General features: G+C 40.3%; 1 protein-coding gene across 1 annotated transcript; it reads right to left on the bottom strand.

Annotated features, from left to right (window-relative positions):
• Positions 1-7889: 7889 nt before the first annotated feature.
• On the bottom strand, positions 7890-9402 carry LOC147422835 (uncharacterized). The gene is made up of 6 exons (XM_086503136.1): positions 9339-9402; positions 9146-9220; positions 8646-8711; positions 8440-8561; positions 8323-8346; positions 7890-7973 (listed from the first exon to the last, which is right to left on the bottom strand). Exons 1-6 carry the CDS (start codon positions 9400-9402, stop codon positions 7890-7892), a joined length of 435 nt encoding a protein of 144 aa, XP_086359262.1.
• Between the last annotated feature and the right edge of the window lie 5897 nt (positions 9403-15299).

Below are 15299 nucleotides of genomic sequence, written 5' to 3'. Positions count from 1 at the left end.
TGCTTCCCGTCATTCATGCTTCGGCACATGGTTGCAATTGCGACTAGGTGTATTGCTGCTAGATTGACGGTAGCATTTAATGCATGAATGTGTGCTCAAATAATTTCATAATGCTTCATATGCTTGAATCTTGAAAGAAGACATCGTGCGTGGATGCACTGGCACATGGTTGCAATTGTGACTAGGTGTGTCATTGCAAAAGCGTAGGATGACTATGTTTTATGTTGCTCCCAGTCATTCATGCTTCGGCACATGGTTGCAATTGCGACTAGGTGTGTTGCTGCTAGAATGACAGGAGCATCTGTTTGAAAGAAGTCACCGTGCGTGGATTCACTGGCACATGGTTGCAATTGCGGCTAGGTGTGTCATTGCAAAAGCGTAGGGTGACTATGTTTTATGTTGCTCCCAGTCATTCATGCTTCGGCACATGGTTGCAATTGCGACTAGGTGTGTTGCTGCTAGAATGATAGGAGCATCTGTTTGAAAGAAGTCACCGTGTGTGAATGCACTAGCACATGGTTGCAATTGCGTTTAGGTGTGTCATTGCAAAAGCGTAGGGTGACTATGTTTTATGTTTCTCACAGTCATTCATGCTTCGGCACATGGTTGCAATTGCGACTAGGTGTGTTGTTGCTAGAATGACAGGAGCATCTGTTTGTAAGTTGTCCTACGGTGAGGCATTGGCACATGGTTGCAATTGCAATTAGGTGTGTCAGTGCAAAAGCGTACGAGATCTATGGTCTATATTGCACTTTTTCTTTCACGTAGAAAAGATCCAAATGCAGTGGCACATAGTTATATTTCACAATGTGTTGTTTGCAATAATACCATTGCAGGCAAAATGGATCCTTCTGCTACTTCAATGATAGAGTTAAAAAATAGAATTAGACAATTGTTGATTACGATCGTCAGTGCACTAGATCCTGACGATATAGCGCAGATTGTTGCAAATGAGTCTAGATTGCAATCATTATACAATGAGATTGCTCGTAGAATGTTGTTGTTATATGCAGACAAAACAACCGAATCAATAATCTCATTACTGAGCAGTTGGGTGGGCAATTTGCCCAAGGTAGCCTTTGATTTGAAAGAGGAATGCCCTCAAGAAGTAGACAAGGGTAAGCTAGAGCGTTGGAACACTAGATGGAGAGCTGAAAAGGAGAGGTCAAGGCGAGTATCCCTCATAGACACACAGTTTGGCCTAATCAAGAAAATGCGAATGGCTATCACCAGAGTTGTGGGGAGCAGCCAAGTTGGATAATTGTTTATTGAGGAGGCTGCCATTGAGGGAACATCGGGTTCTACTACTTCTTCCAGTCACCTGGAGAGCAGTATATACAATTTTGAATGTAGTATGACTATGGGCATTCCAAATAAGTCCATTAAGAAGATCAAGAAACTTGGGTCAAGGGCTTATGGCACAGGGTGGCGAGTCCAAATCAAAGGGATCAGTTTCCTTCCTGCAACGAATACTTATTGTGCTAAGGAGTTCAAAGGACAGGCCAAGCATCAGTGGAAAATCTTTGCATCAGAAAGTGGGGTAGATCTCAACCATAGAGGGATTGTGAGGAGTATTGCCCACTCTGTAACGTTGCCATGGTTTCTGATATTCCCCTACTTCAATGGGGGAACTTTAGGTGATCTTATGGAGACAGTGCCCCATCCACATGGCTCTTTCACAACTCTTGTAGTGCATCAAGAGGGGAAAGGAAAGATCCCTGAAGACTTTAAATGGAGCAGCCCTCTGAAGACCAGAAAACACGTATCAAGAGCCTGTGCAATCATGCTCTCTCGTTGATCCATGCCTTGGTGAAGGCATTGCGATTTGCACATGACGAGGGAGTGATCCACAATGATCTCCATCCATGGAACATCATGTTGGACTTTACCAAGGATCTCACTCCCCGTATTGGAATAATTGATTGGGGATTGGCTCTACGTGTTGGCTTAGAGATACAAAAGACCAACAATACCGATGAAAACTGGCAAAAGCTTCATCCTTGGCGAGCTCCTGAGTTACTAGATGGCAATCACCCGTGCCCATGGACCAAGGCCACAGATGTGTATGCCATAGGATGGGTGATATGGCAATTCTGTAAGTTTTGTGGAGATTTCTCTGACTACTACAGCACAGATTGGTTCAAACATAAGGTTTCAGTGGAGGTACAAGCCATATCTAGGATTGTTGTGGAAGGTTGGGTGAGGAAGAAAACCACAGAGAGAAAGACCTTGGCACTTTTGGACGAAGAATTGGAAATATTTGAAGCCCAGCCAGAATGATGCTTATGCCCTCCCTCTGAAATGAGTGTAGCCTTTTTTTTATGGATATATGATGTACTTTATGAAGCAGGGTTTTCTGAGACTTTTGACTTATAAAAGCACTTTTAAAATTTGGGTTTTATGCGCCATGGATGATGTATGAGTAATAAAAAAACTTTGTTATATCTCAATAGACAACAGATTTTCTATGAGTTTTGTTTTTTCTCTTAAGTTTCAAGCAATAAGCCACGTGGAATCACTGATTGTCATTCATTGATTTAAAAAATGGTGGTTACTCTTATATCAATTGATTGTCGTAAGATGGTGGTTATTCTAATATCAATTGATTGTCATGGTTACTCTTATAGCAATTGATTGTTGTAAAATGGTGGCTACTCTTATAGCAATTGATTATCATTTAGTTTGTATGCCGTAACTGAAGTATAGTGTTTAATCAGGATATGGATAATGAGAATCAAAGGGCTAAGCGCGCTTTTGAGCGTCTCAGATCCATGTGTCAAGGCGGTGGAGTGAATGACACCGCTCGAATTGCAGCTCGTTGCTCCCAGTGGGTACACAATGGAAAGAAGTGAACTCTAGGATTGATCGAGAAATGGTCAAATCCATATGGCCAGGCTTTGCAGATGATAACATCAAGAAAGGCCGACTCAAGCTATCACAGTTCATTAATGCAGACATACGAGACAATGGAGAGAACATATATCTCGATGTTATGGGTCATCCTATGCATTATATGGATTGTCCATTGTGGTTTGCCAAGATGTTATACATGCATTATGTCTTGGGTGAAGCAGTGGACTTCAGCTCAAGGAAACCTCATATGATGGTTGAGGACATTCACAGCAGTGCAATCACCGTCACACGGCAAGAGATGTCATTGGCACTAGGAGGTGCATCAATGGAAGTGCACCAAGTTAAGGAGGAGCTTCAAACTCAAATCAGGCAAGCATCACAAGCTTCACAAGGCTCTCATTCTGAAGCAACCCTAAATAGAGACTTGCAAAGGGAGGTGAAGGTGCTATCTCGCCACGTAAAAGAGTTAGAGGCGACTATAAAAAAACAAAATGCTTCCACATTGATTGAGCACCCAACATCTATTGAGGCCCCTCCAGCTTCTGGTGAGCACGGTGGTCCTTGCCCCATATGTAGATCATTCTTTCATGAGTGGTGTGGTCACTTCAGCTTGCCATGCGGACATATGTACCATATATCATGCTTGATGCAAAGCATGATGAATAGCTTTTATTGTGCTATATGTGAGTATGAGATATCCAAAAAACTATATGCAATGTTCAAAATGTGAAGACTATAATAAGCTTAAAGGTCAGCGTGAATAGGAGAATGAAGATATTCTCACAAATATTTCACTATCACTTGGATAGTTTTTGTAACATTTGAAAACATTTACGCGTTTTCTTGTGAGAATTTATTAGTGAATTGTGAATTGTCTTCACTTCAGCTTCAATTATGATATGTGATAATGCAAAGATTTGTTAGGGCTTTGTATATTATGAAGCTTTAATAGTGATTTGTGGCCTTATAAAGGTTTTTAAGGGCTTCGTTTATTATTAAGCAAATGTCTAAACCTAAAACTAAAATATTAAAAAAGCTTATAAGATAAACAGTTTTCTGAACTTCAACATAAGTCACTCAATGGATTCGATAATCTATTAATTAAACCACCGTCGCTTGCTGCGACGGGTCAAAGTTGGTTCAATTTCCAAATTCTCTTCAATCTCTTCTAAAGTACATGTAGTTTCTACTTCATGAGATTCCCCTTGCATCTCACTGTCTTCGTCCACCTCATCATTGGTTACATCATAAGTCCAGCGCGGCATCTCCTCTTTGTAGTTCTCAGCTTTCACGCCAATAGCCCGATGGTTGCAGTACATATACACCAATTTTTCAGCTCTTGAATTTAGAAGGCGGTTTCTGATGGTGGAATGTACATATTTATATGTACTCCAGTTTCTCTCAGAACTTGAATTGGATGCACATTGGGCTAGGATTCTAACAGCTAGGCGTTTAAGGGTGGGTGCACTACCACCATTCATCATCCACCACTTCCACGTTGGTTGCTCCATGGCAAGTTTCTGCACAAATTCTGTACCAAACTTACCCTCTTTGAGTTTAAACTTCGTAAGATCAGTAACAGCTGATGCATGCTCATCAGGATCAACATTAAACCTACCTATCACATCATAAAAGTCTTCCAGCACCTCCTCATCAAGTTTGTCTATTTCCATTGCCCAATACTCTAGATCCAATAAGAAAGCTACGCTGTGTAGTGGACTATGTGCTCCAACCCATCGACCATGCACATACTTTCTTAGAATTTCTCTCCTCTTTTGAGTGAATGGTGTCTTCCAAGGCTTCACAATTGGCTCCTGGGGCTTCTTTGCAAGGCTTTCTTGAACACTCCACCAAGCCATCCACACCTTACCTATGCTAGGCAAGGTAGAATCCAGTTGGCGTAATGCAAGCATAATTGGCATCATGACATTGTGCACATCCACCACATCATCCCAGAAGCGGCGATCAGCTAGTAGATCTCTGATCACCCCTATTTTGCTTTTTATCTTCTCCCTTTGACCGGCCTCCCATTCTGAAAAAGTGGCACAAACAAATGTCTCCATCACAGCATTCTTATTTTTTATTAGTGATTCTATCGTATAGTAGTTGGTGCAAAATCTAGTTTCGCACGGCAGTTTTAACCTAGTAGACATCCTTTGACGGTACATGTCAAGAACCCTCTGACGCTTCAAAACAAACTTGACTATTAAGCGAGCATTATCTACTATCCATTTGAACCACTCTGTGTCATTACTCTTGTACCAATCTTGCAATACCAAGTTCAAGCTGTGTGTATTGCAACCAGCACTATATATGTGAGAGAAGTGACTTTCAAGTATCCTACCTGCAGCCCTGCAATTTTTGGCATTGTCCATGATTACTTGGACAACATTTTCTTTTCCAAGCTCCTCAACTGTGTCGCCAATGATGTCAGCTATAAAACTGCCAGACTTTATTTGACCAGAGCTATCCACAGATTTGATAAAACATTCACCACGAGGACATACAAGCATGATGTTGATCAATGGCCGCCTTTGAACGTTGGACCAACCATCACTAACTATGGTGTATCCAGATTGTTCTGTTGCATTTAATATTACCATTTGAATATCCTGTTGTGTGCTTGTGTAACAATTATCCCCAGCAGCTGGTTTCTCATATGGTGATATGTTGGAGGGGTAAATCCAGCACCATACTCCCCAATGCGTTTCCAAGCTGACTTCCATGCATCACGGGTGACAATGGCCAATGATCCCTCAGTGAAATAGACGGCTTTAGCTAGTGCAAGTTGTGCTTCTTCTAAGGCAAGCGTTTTGAAGCTCGTCTGTAAGCTAACCTGTCTACTTTTTGACGATCCTACCTGAAAGTCAGGAGATCCATGTTTTGGAGGTGTAGTTCCATCGATATGAGAAGTTGGTTCCCTGCTTTGAGTGCTTCCATTGGTGGGCGGCGTTACACCCAATGATCCCTCGTACTGGTTTGATCTTATCGATACCAGGGTGTGATGGTCGAAAGTAGAGAGTTTTGATCTTTTGCTCGTGGAAATTAGCTTACCAATTAAAGCTTTTAAGTGCATAGCTGCTTCTTCTGCACCTAAGCCCTTGCACTTTCCTCCTTGGATTCTAGTATTTCCACCTAGCAAATGATCCCTTATTCTTGGTGCTCCTCCAGATTTCTCTTTGCCACAAAAGTTACATTTCCAATCTTGATACTTATTTAAATTTGTGGCAAAATTCCACTCGGGTCCTGCACTTTTTCCACCTACCTTTCACTTGCCCTGCGAAGTGGTGCCCTGCGAAGCAGGACCTGGAATCGAGGTAGGAGGTCTCCTCAAGGAGCTCCATCCCAAAAGTAGAGATATCGACCCAAAGATTCACCTTCCTACCTCCTTTCATGAATCAGTCCAGTCCAAAAAAGAACTAATGACCCATGATTGGAGCTCTAATCGGAATAGCAAGCAAATACAGCGGTGAATCAAACATATGATCAATCCATCCCAAAAGTAGAGATATCGACCTAAAGATTCACCTTTCTATCTCTTTTCAAGAATCAGTTCAGTCCAAAAAAGAACTAATGACCCATGATAGAAGTTCTAATCAATATAGCAATCAATATAGCAATCAATTTAGCAAATATAATGGTGAACCAAACATGAGATCAATCCATCCCAAATGTAGAGATACCAACCCAAAGATTCACCTTTCTACCTCCTTTCAAGAATCAGTTCAGTCCAAAAAATAACTCATAAACCATGAACAGAGTTACATTAAGTTTTACTATTCATTTTTTTACCTTTTAGTTTTTCTTCTAAATTTTAAAGGATGACCAAATTTAGAGGAAGAGGTGATATGATGTGATGTCTATAAAGGGGTTATATAGAGCCGCCAAATATGAAGGGGGTACACGACGGGCCGGGCGGGATTATTGCTTGTCCCGCCGGGCCGGCCGGGTTTCATGTTAAACCCGCCGGGCCTGCCGGGATTGTTGGTTGTCCCGCCAGTTCTACGTTTTCTACCGGTTTTCGTAGGTCATGACATTAGATATGTTATTAACATGAAAAAAATAGTGATAATAACAACAATAATTAACATTTAACAAAATGCGTCATCGCGTAATTAAAATCCCTGGCAATGTTTGTCAACGAGCAAAAATGCCAACAAGAGTAGATAGCATGCCCTGAGTCTTACCGTGTGGCGAGTGAGATTTTTCGAGCGAAGGAAAATCCGAGCAAATGAATAAGGAAACCAAATGGGCTTTGATAAGAAAGATGAATGAAGATCCTACTTTAATAATAGTAGGATCTTGAATCCCTAAGTAATCGTAGCAATATGATTGTTCAAAATTAGACTCTAGATTCTTTTGCACAGTTGATACTTGATGTCGAGCAATGAGAAATCCAAGCTAGTAGCAAAGCTATTACAAACCATGCAATGATCCACAACTACATTCAATACCGTAATGTTTATTTTAACTTTAAATTTTGTGGAGCAATCTAATGCAAGTCAACAATGCTCATACATCTACAAAGTTTCTAGAACTGTACTAAGAGAGAATTTCCATATCTTATACAAAAAAATAGAGATTTCTTCAGATTTGTAAGATAACAAGTGGATTATTTAATGGAATATAGAGAACAGCATGTCGTTCCTCTGCACTCTAATGACAATAAGAAATGCTATGGTTCTATCTCGTGACTATGAAGAGTCACACTCGTCATCAATAAAGACATTGCGTCTCTGACACTTCTTGTGGGTGTCAAAATCGTATCGTATATCAGTAGCCATGGTTTTTTCGATCCCCCCAGCATAAACTGGCAACACACTTCCACACAAAAAGAAAAAGATAAGTCTCACAATTCACATGCAAGCAATACAAAATCTACATCCTAAAAGCACAAGAAATCTCAAATTGTTGTTTGAATCATTATCCATAATTTTCAAATACTAAACAATGATACAAAAAAGTGACAAAATAGCATAAAAGTATGATGGAAACATAAAATAGGTGGGGGAAATGAAGTGTAAGGTGGACTCTGACTAGTTAGGAAAGGGGTTGACACGCGAAGTCATGTCACCCACATCATCAACATCAAGGGAGGTGGAGGCTCCCTCTCTGCTTCGCTTTTTAGGGCGAATAATGGTTGCACATAACCTGAAATCAAAGTGTCATCAATGTCGACTGCTGCACACACCCGCCCTATGCCTAAGCATTCTGCCAATACGGGTGATGTACCACATCCCAACTCCAAACAAAGACCTCCAGGCCTACAAAGAAGCTCCACAAACATGCAATAAAAGAGTGACTTTGTTGCAAGCCACCACGCCATGGCTCCCCTGATGATGATCTGGCTAGAGAAGACTCTGGAAGATGGTGCATCATGTAAGAATCCAAAGGCTGCATGCCAAGCCAATTGAATAGTGGGGTGCTCTCAACCACAAAGCAAGGTGGTTGCATGCCAACCCTATGCACCATAAGTAAGAGAGAACAATGACACTACACCACCACATAGACAATTAGAGGGCAATCACAATAATAATAACACACCAAAATGAGAAACAAACAAGTTAATATGTAGAAGAGCATTACCTCAATCCGATCACCAAAGCTATTACCATAACCATAAGCTCCATGATGGAGGACCACAATGCGACGATGAATAGCCATCTCTGATGCACGACAAAATCTCTCAACCCAACCAATGGTATCTCCTGCAAGAGGTTTCAAAAGTCACAATAGAAAACACACAACAAAAATCAACAAGTATTGTATAAAATTATGAATGAAGAAAAAACCTGCCATAGAGACCATGATCAACAACCACCCTAAGAATGACAAACTCGAATATGCAAGTTGCATGCCTGCACGAACATGATCCTCGCTACAAACATCCCGAAGGGGTACAACAGGGGGGGCTAATGGGGAACCACCAAAGGGAAGATCCAAAAAAATAAAATCAGCAGCCCATGCGACTGTTCTCCCACCACGCACGCACAAGGTCCCATCGAGGCGTGCACATCCCATGTGCTCATGAACACGAATCCATGCTGGATGTCAAACAGCGGCCCTAAAATCAGCAGCAATGGCTATGTAGTCCCCAGAAATGGCCATGCATCGTGAGTCAGGCAATGAGGACAGAGAAGACAAGGGAGTATCAAACAACGATGTAGACAAAAGAAATGGTTTTCTTTGCAACAATCTCCCCAAGAGGTACTGTGATACAAGAGGCAATACAAAGTGACTTAACTCCAATAAATGAGCGAAACAAACAATTGCATCGCAAGTGAAAGCTCACCATGCTCTCTGTCCATGTTTGCATCCACCCTAGTCTCAACAATCACCTCCTTTCCCTTGCGAGAAGTATTTGTAGCTTGAAAAAAGCAAAGAAACACAATATTACCGGTATGTATAACAAATAACTTTAGGAAATAGAGAATTTAAAGATCTTAGACAAATTATGTTTGAGGCTATTTTGAGTAGCCATTTACCGGATATAACCTCGTCCACTCTAAGAGGGAGAGGCACATCGACGGATGTGCCACCAACTCTCATAGTATCGTGAAGCTCTCTCTCTCTCGCCAATACATGCCCAAAAGCCATGTCTATCCACCATGGACATGCCTCCATCTCCCAAGTAGTGAGATTATGCATGGAAGGGGAGTACATGCATCCTTCCCCAGTTGATAGTTGTGCCCACTGCTTAGCTAAGAATGGAATCCCTGGTAGAAATCCTTTTCCAACCAAGAATAATAGAAATCTATAACAAAATAACATCACTAGACACTTCGTAATTATGAAAAGCTTGAAATAAAAGTATGATGAGCTTGACTTGTAGGCTAGCCGCCCACTGAGATGCCATGCGTACCGTGTCCACTTTCTTCATAGCTTGCTTGTCAACATCTTTTGTCTTAGCTCAAGAGAGGTCTCCAAAGGATAAAGATAGGGTCGTGCTTCAAACTTGAGCTCCTCAAAGTAACAGACAAGAGAGCAATCATGAGGCAACAAAATACCACCAACAATGTTGCTCAAGTCCTCCACAAACTTTGTGGCCCTATCAAAAATCCTTTGTAGAAGGCCCTCTCTATGGATCCAACTACATAACAAGGAATTTGAGAAAAAACTAAAATAATCACAAAAACTAGAAACTCTACATCAAATATTCTTGAAAGTCAAAAGAAACTTTACTCACATGCGATACACATGATCTCCTTTCTTTAAACCATAAGAGGATCTAGTAATCTTATCTGCCTCAAGCAAGGAAACCCATAACAGTTTGCTCAAGACAGGAGCATCATGCATAGTAATCAAGTTCAGTTTCTCAAGCGTAGCCCAACTATCAGGACCCCATTTGCGTGCAAGAACTCGAACCATGCAATCCGGTCCAAGATTCGGATCAACAATATTTAGCAACTACAGTTTTTGAGGAACGAATAGAAAACCAAGTTTAAATGGCTAGTACACTATGTGCAAAACACCCAAAACAAAAATAATTCAACCACCTTCCCAACGCGCTCTCCATATTTGAGTGCTAAATCATTCAATATTTTCTCCTCCTCTTTTATTAGTTCTTCATTTGTCATTGTGTGCCTAGCTTGCTCTATTCTTTGGCTCAATTCCTTGGACATTTGAACCTTCAACACATACTTAAAAATAAATAATTTGCAAAAAACAAGCACATACTCTTTGGCTCAATTACTTGCATATTTTATCCTTCAATACACAATTTAATATATGTAATTTTCACAAAAAGCAAATATAAGATCGCTCCAAAAAAGCAAACCAAAGACACTCACATCGTATAAGAGCTTTCCCAAGTATCGACGAGTAAGTGGATACCAAGGCTCCACACCCTTTGAGTATTTCTTACGGACTGCAGTAATCAACTTTTGATCTTTTTCTGGTAGCCCTGTTACATAGGCTTCATGATCTGCTGCACAAATGTGGGAGCAGTTGACAAGCTCATCCCTAAGATGCATGACTACAAGGGCATGTGTATTCATGCTATTCCAAGGTCATATACAATATATACAAAGTCAGAAACACAGCATAGAAAATTTCTACTAAAATATATAGAAAGTCATGAAGCTTACAAATTCATTCTTTGCAAGCTACTAAGCAGAGCTATCTCTGGCACTCGAGTAGGATCAATAACTATACAAATCACACTACAATGTTTCTCTCGATCAACGGAGAATCTCTCTTTAATAGCAGCCATCCAAGCGACCGTTCTATGATTACCCTCCCAAACATAGAACATTTTATTAGAGAGAACTTGAAGATTTGGTCTTTTGGAAAGCTCAATTTCAAACTCTTTATGTATATCAACCCATATTGGGTCCCATGAAGAAAGAAGGTCCTCTGCAAAAAAGATAATCATAGGCAGAAAAGCACACTCAACTACTATTTATGAGAAAAAAAACAAACAACATAGAAACAAAGAGTAGGAAAGACCAAAGCAGAGAAATGAAATACCTGTCACACATAAGCTTCCTCCTTCTTGCAATTCCAAACTGAAACAATAAAAGCTCCTTTTTCTTGCATGTAGCCCTCCTTTGCAAAAGCAGCTTTCAATTCACTAACATCATCTCGTAAGCCTCTCACCGTTGCATAAGGGATCAAACGACATAAAGGAATTGGTGGACAGTCAAAACAACTGAACATGCGAGTACATTGAAGAATATCTTGTCCTCAATGCATGTAAATTTTGTGCTCTTCCCCTGTCTCAGTCTCTACTGCTACTTCATCTCTTACGACATAAGGAACTATTTGAAAACATGCCTCTTGTGGGGCAAGAGATTCATCAACTTCATTTATGGAGCCAAGCCCATTAATCTCGAGAAATTCTCTCTAGACATCCATGTTGGCGTGGATAGCTTGACTGAGCTTACTTATCTTAATAAAACAAATTCAATGCAAAAATGAATCACTACCGCTAAACAAATGTTGCAAGAAACTACTTCTAGCCATCCACGCCGGCATGGATGGCTTCAGGTAGTTTTAAGAGAAGCTATACAGATCTAAAGATTCTCAGAGAGAGCTTATAAACAGGTAGATTTTCACATCCAAAACTCCTTCTAGCCATCCATGCCGGAGTGGATGGCTACAGGTAGTTTAGGCTTAGAATCATAATGATAAGGAAGCTACACAAAAGTCCTGGCAGAGCCTTGGCAACTTATCCCAGCACAAGCGCTTTGGTTTGAGTTTTCGCCATGATTATCCTATACACTGGCTAGAAGCTCTCTCTCTCTCTCTCTCTCTCTCTCTCTCTCTCTCTCTCTCTCTCTCTCTCTCTCTCTCTCTCTCTCTTTGCGGGGGGTGCACTACCCCTCCAACATCTCTCTTGGGCTTTACAGAGAGCGTTACAGTTACAGAAAGGTTCAAATTCCAATTGAAGAGTTACAATTACAGAAGGCTTCTCATTTTAATTAAAACATAAGCCTTAGAAACATAGCTTTAAAACATTGAAAAAAAAAACTACGTGTAGCCATCCACGCCGGTGTGGATGGCTATAGGTAGTTTACAAATCTACCTGGCAGGAGGTTTTCGGGCCGACGTAGACTCCCTTCTCCCCATGGCCGAGTTAGACTCCCAGCAAGTTCTCCCTTCTCCGAGCTCCGAGCTCCAAACATGACTCCCAGCAGGTTCTCCTTCTCCGAACGTTATCATCCTGAGACATTAACTCATTAGTTATGCAACACACCGGTTCATTCAATTAGCACAGGCAAAATTCCCTCAAGTGGGCGCAAGCAAGGCGCTTGGTGGCGAGCAGGTGGAGGGGAGAGGCGAGAGGAAACCTGAGGCGACATGGGAACCTGAGGCAAGAGGCGTGAAAGGCTTGGCGTGAAAGGGTCAAGCAAAGCAGCAAGCGGCATCAGGCAGCAGAGAAAGCACAAAGAGAGATGAGAGAGAGTGCTGCAGGAACGTTAAAGTTGGACCTGTGAATTTCTTTAAAGCTAGACCTGTGAATTGCTATAAAAAACTACAGTAGGGGCCTATAGGGCCCCTTTCATATTATGATCGTTCTCTATCTTTCTTTCTTTCTCTCTCTCTCAAGAGGTAATAGTTATAGTGCATGGAGTATAGCTAATGATCATGGAGTTTCCCGCGTATAGCTAATGATCATGGTGTTGCTCGCGTATAGCTAATGATCACAGTGCTTGAAAAAAAATTTTTTTCAAAAACTTGGCAAACCTACATATGTGAAAAAACGGAGGTAAATTGACAAAATTTCAAGGTTTTTATACCAAATTGCACTAATTTTTTCTAAATTTTATGGGTTTTTTATATAAAATTTAAAGGTAAATTTCAAATTTTGTAGTTGGGATTACACTATATCTAGGTTTTTTCCAAGCTTGATTAAAGAATATGAAACCATGACTCCATTTTTAATTTCTTAGCATGTAATTTGTCACAAATTACCATGCAAAAAGGGTAATTATAACTAAAAATAATAAAGAAATTACTCGTATTGATAGACAGTCAGTCTTCTTATGAAAAGCTACAATTTTTTTTCCTTTCAAGAAATTCAATCTCATGACAAGGGGTACTTTGGGAATTTTGAAAAACTTGAAGAGCATTTTAGAAATTTGTGACAAAATATTAGGGGTTTTTTGGAAATTTTTGAAATTTGAGTGTCTTAGAATTTAATAAACCAAAAACACTCAGTATGGGGTAAACACCCTTAACTTCGGCATGGGATATTTAACTGGGTAGGTGAAGTTCGGTTGTCATTAATATGCTTGATTGACTGAAAATTGTAAAACTCAAAGAACTAAAAGTAGGGTCGTTTTTTAGTGTTTTAAAAATTAAAAGCAGGTTCGTTTTTTAGTGTTTTTAAAACTAAAACAAGTTCTTTTTTAGTGTTTTAAAACTAAAAGCAAGCTCGTTTTTTGAGCACTTTATTTTTCATGTTTTGACTATATTATATAGTGAGTTATTATTTCTAATATATATTTTATAAAACAATAATTGTTGTTCGTGGGAACACAAACGTGCAATATTCCTGGCGACTTGCGCTTATGGATAGAATTTTAAAGATATCACTCTATTCTATTTACGCCCGCTGTATCAAAAACAACCATGCCACTTCTCTTGATATTCTTACCTTCTGCTAAACACACTATTAACCCATGGGGAGATGCATTACAGTTTTTGGTCCAGCGCGTGGATAGAAGCTAGTGCTTATGTTTGATACCAGAATTTATTCTTTGACAGTTTCTTCTTTGCAAGAACACTTTGAGCTTCGTGATGCTAATTTCTGTCTTCGTCCACTAACATTATTTGGACCGCAAGTCAAGGTAGAAGCTACTATATCATCAGATGGTGAGCAAACTTTTATGCTTGATCATGAACAACACCAATTCTACAAGGTGGATATGAGAAGTGAGGATCATATTGATGCTGGCATTGGCAGAGTTTCTTAAGACATGAAAGACAAGAAAGTACCTCTCTCTGAGATCAATGCGAGTGTTATTGACATGATTAAGTGCATGCCATTGCAAAGCAATTTATATATTGCCCTCCATCAAGCCAAGAAAGTGGTCTGTACTGATGAGCTACCAGCTCATTATGATGGGTATATTGCTTTTGAATTACCGCCATCTGGTAATTCTTTAGGTATGAGTGGTATGGAGCAAAGACATGATAGTCACATGTGGACAGAGTATGTCACTTGTAGCAGTGATAGTTTTAATGGCATTGTCAGATTTAGTACATGCTCTAGGCATTTGTGCTGCATCAACATTGATTGTCCATTTTATTTGCGCTCAAATATGTTCAATGAGTCTCAATGGCGAGGTCGGCTTGTTAAATCCAGTCCTAAAGGATTGATCTCTTCTCAATATGGTACACTGGTATGCACTCATTGTGGACAGATTCCCGAATGTGTATCTACATGTCCTACAGTAATTTACTATTGTTTGCCTAGAGATAAGCATAATTGTACTCGGTGTGCTTTGCATCTTGGAGAACATAATCATCCATGTGCAAAAGGGAGGAGTCGGATGGTTGAAAGTCACATAGATGAAATGTTGCTTGATCGAGCACTAATGATCTTATCATGGAAAAGCTTATTGGAGCAAGTTCAACTGCAAGTGCTATGATTGAAGATTTGGAATTTGTTGAATTCCTTGACAGTATGACTCCCCTGTCAAATAAAAGGAGAGTCGAACAAAGTTTGGAGTCTGCAAAAAGATCAAAGAATATCAATTCAAAAGGTCTTGAGCAGTGCTTGACTTGAAAAGCAAGTGCAGATATCCTTTTATCCATAGTATCCTTTTTCCAGGCCAATTGGGTGATAAAGTACAACCTCATGTATTTAAAATGTCAATTAAGGGACCGGGTAGTGGAGTTGATTTGGTGAATCGCATGCGTCCTGGAGGTAATTTGGAGCAAATGTGGGTGCACTTTGATCATGTTCACCGTGTTCAAGGATGGCCGACTATGTCAGC

The sequence above is a fragment of the Adiantum capillus-veneris genome, chromosome 27 (assembly GCF_014529385.1).
Source record: "Adiantum capillus-veneris isolate H3 chromosome 27, ASM1452938v2, whole genome shotgun sequence".
Classification (NCBI taxonomy): domain Eukaryota; kingdom Viridiplantae; phylum Streptophyta; class Polypodiopsida; order Polypodiales; family Pteridaceae; genus Adiantum; species Adiantum capillus-veneris.
The sequence above is the reverse complement of the archived record's forward strand: the minus strand, read 5'-3'. Positions and strand labels throughout refer to the sequence as shown.

What these genes read in the sequence shown, in the direction of transcription:
- LOC147422835 (XM_086503136.1), bottom strand. Translation starts at nt 9,402, where the DNA reads ATGAGAGTTGGTGGCACATCCGTCGATGTGCCTCTCCCTCTTAGAGTG. An exon ending in AAACATGGACAGAGAGCATG is followed by an intron (nt 8,712 to 9,145) that starts GTGAGCTTTCAC and finishes ATGTTCGTGCAG; the next exon opens with GCATGCAACTTGCATATTCG. An exon ending in GCTTTGGTGATCGGATTGAG is followed by an intron (nt 8,347 to 8,439) that starts GTAATGCTCTTC and finishes GTGGTGGTGTAG; the next exon opens with TGTCATTGTTCTCTCTTACT.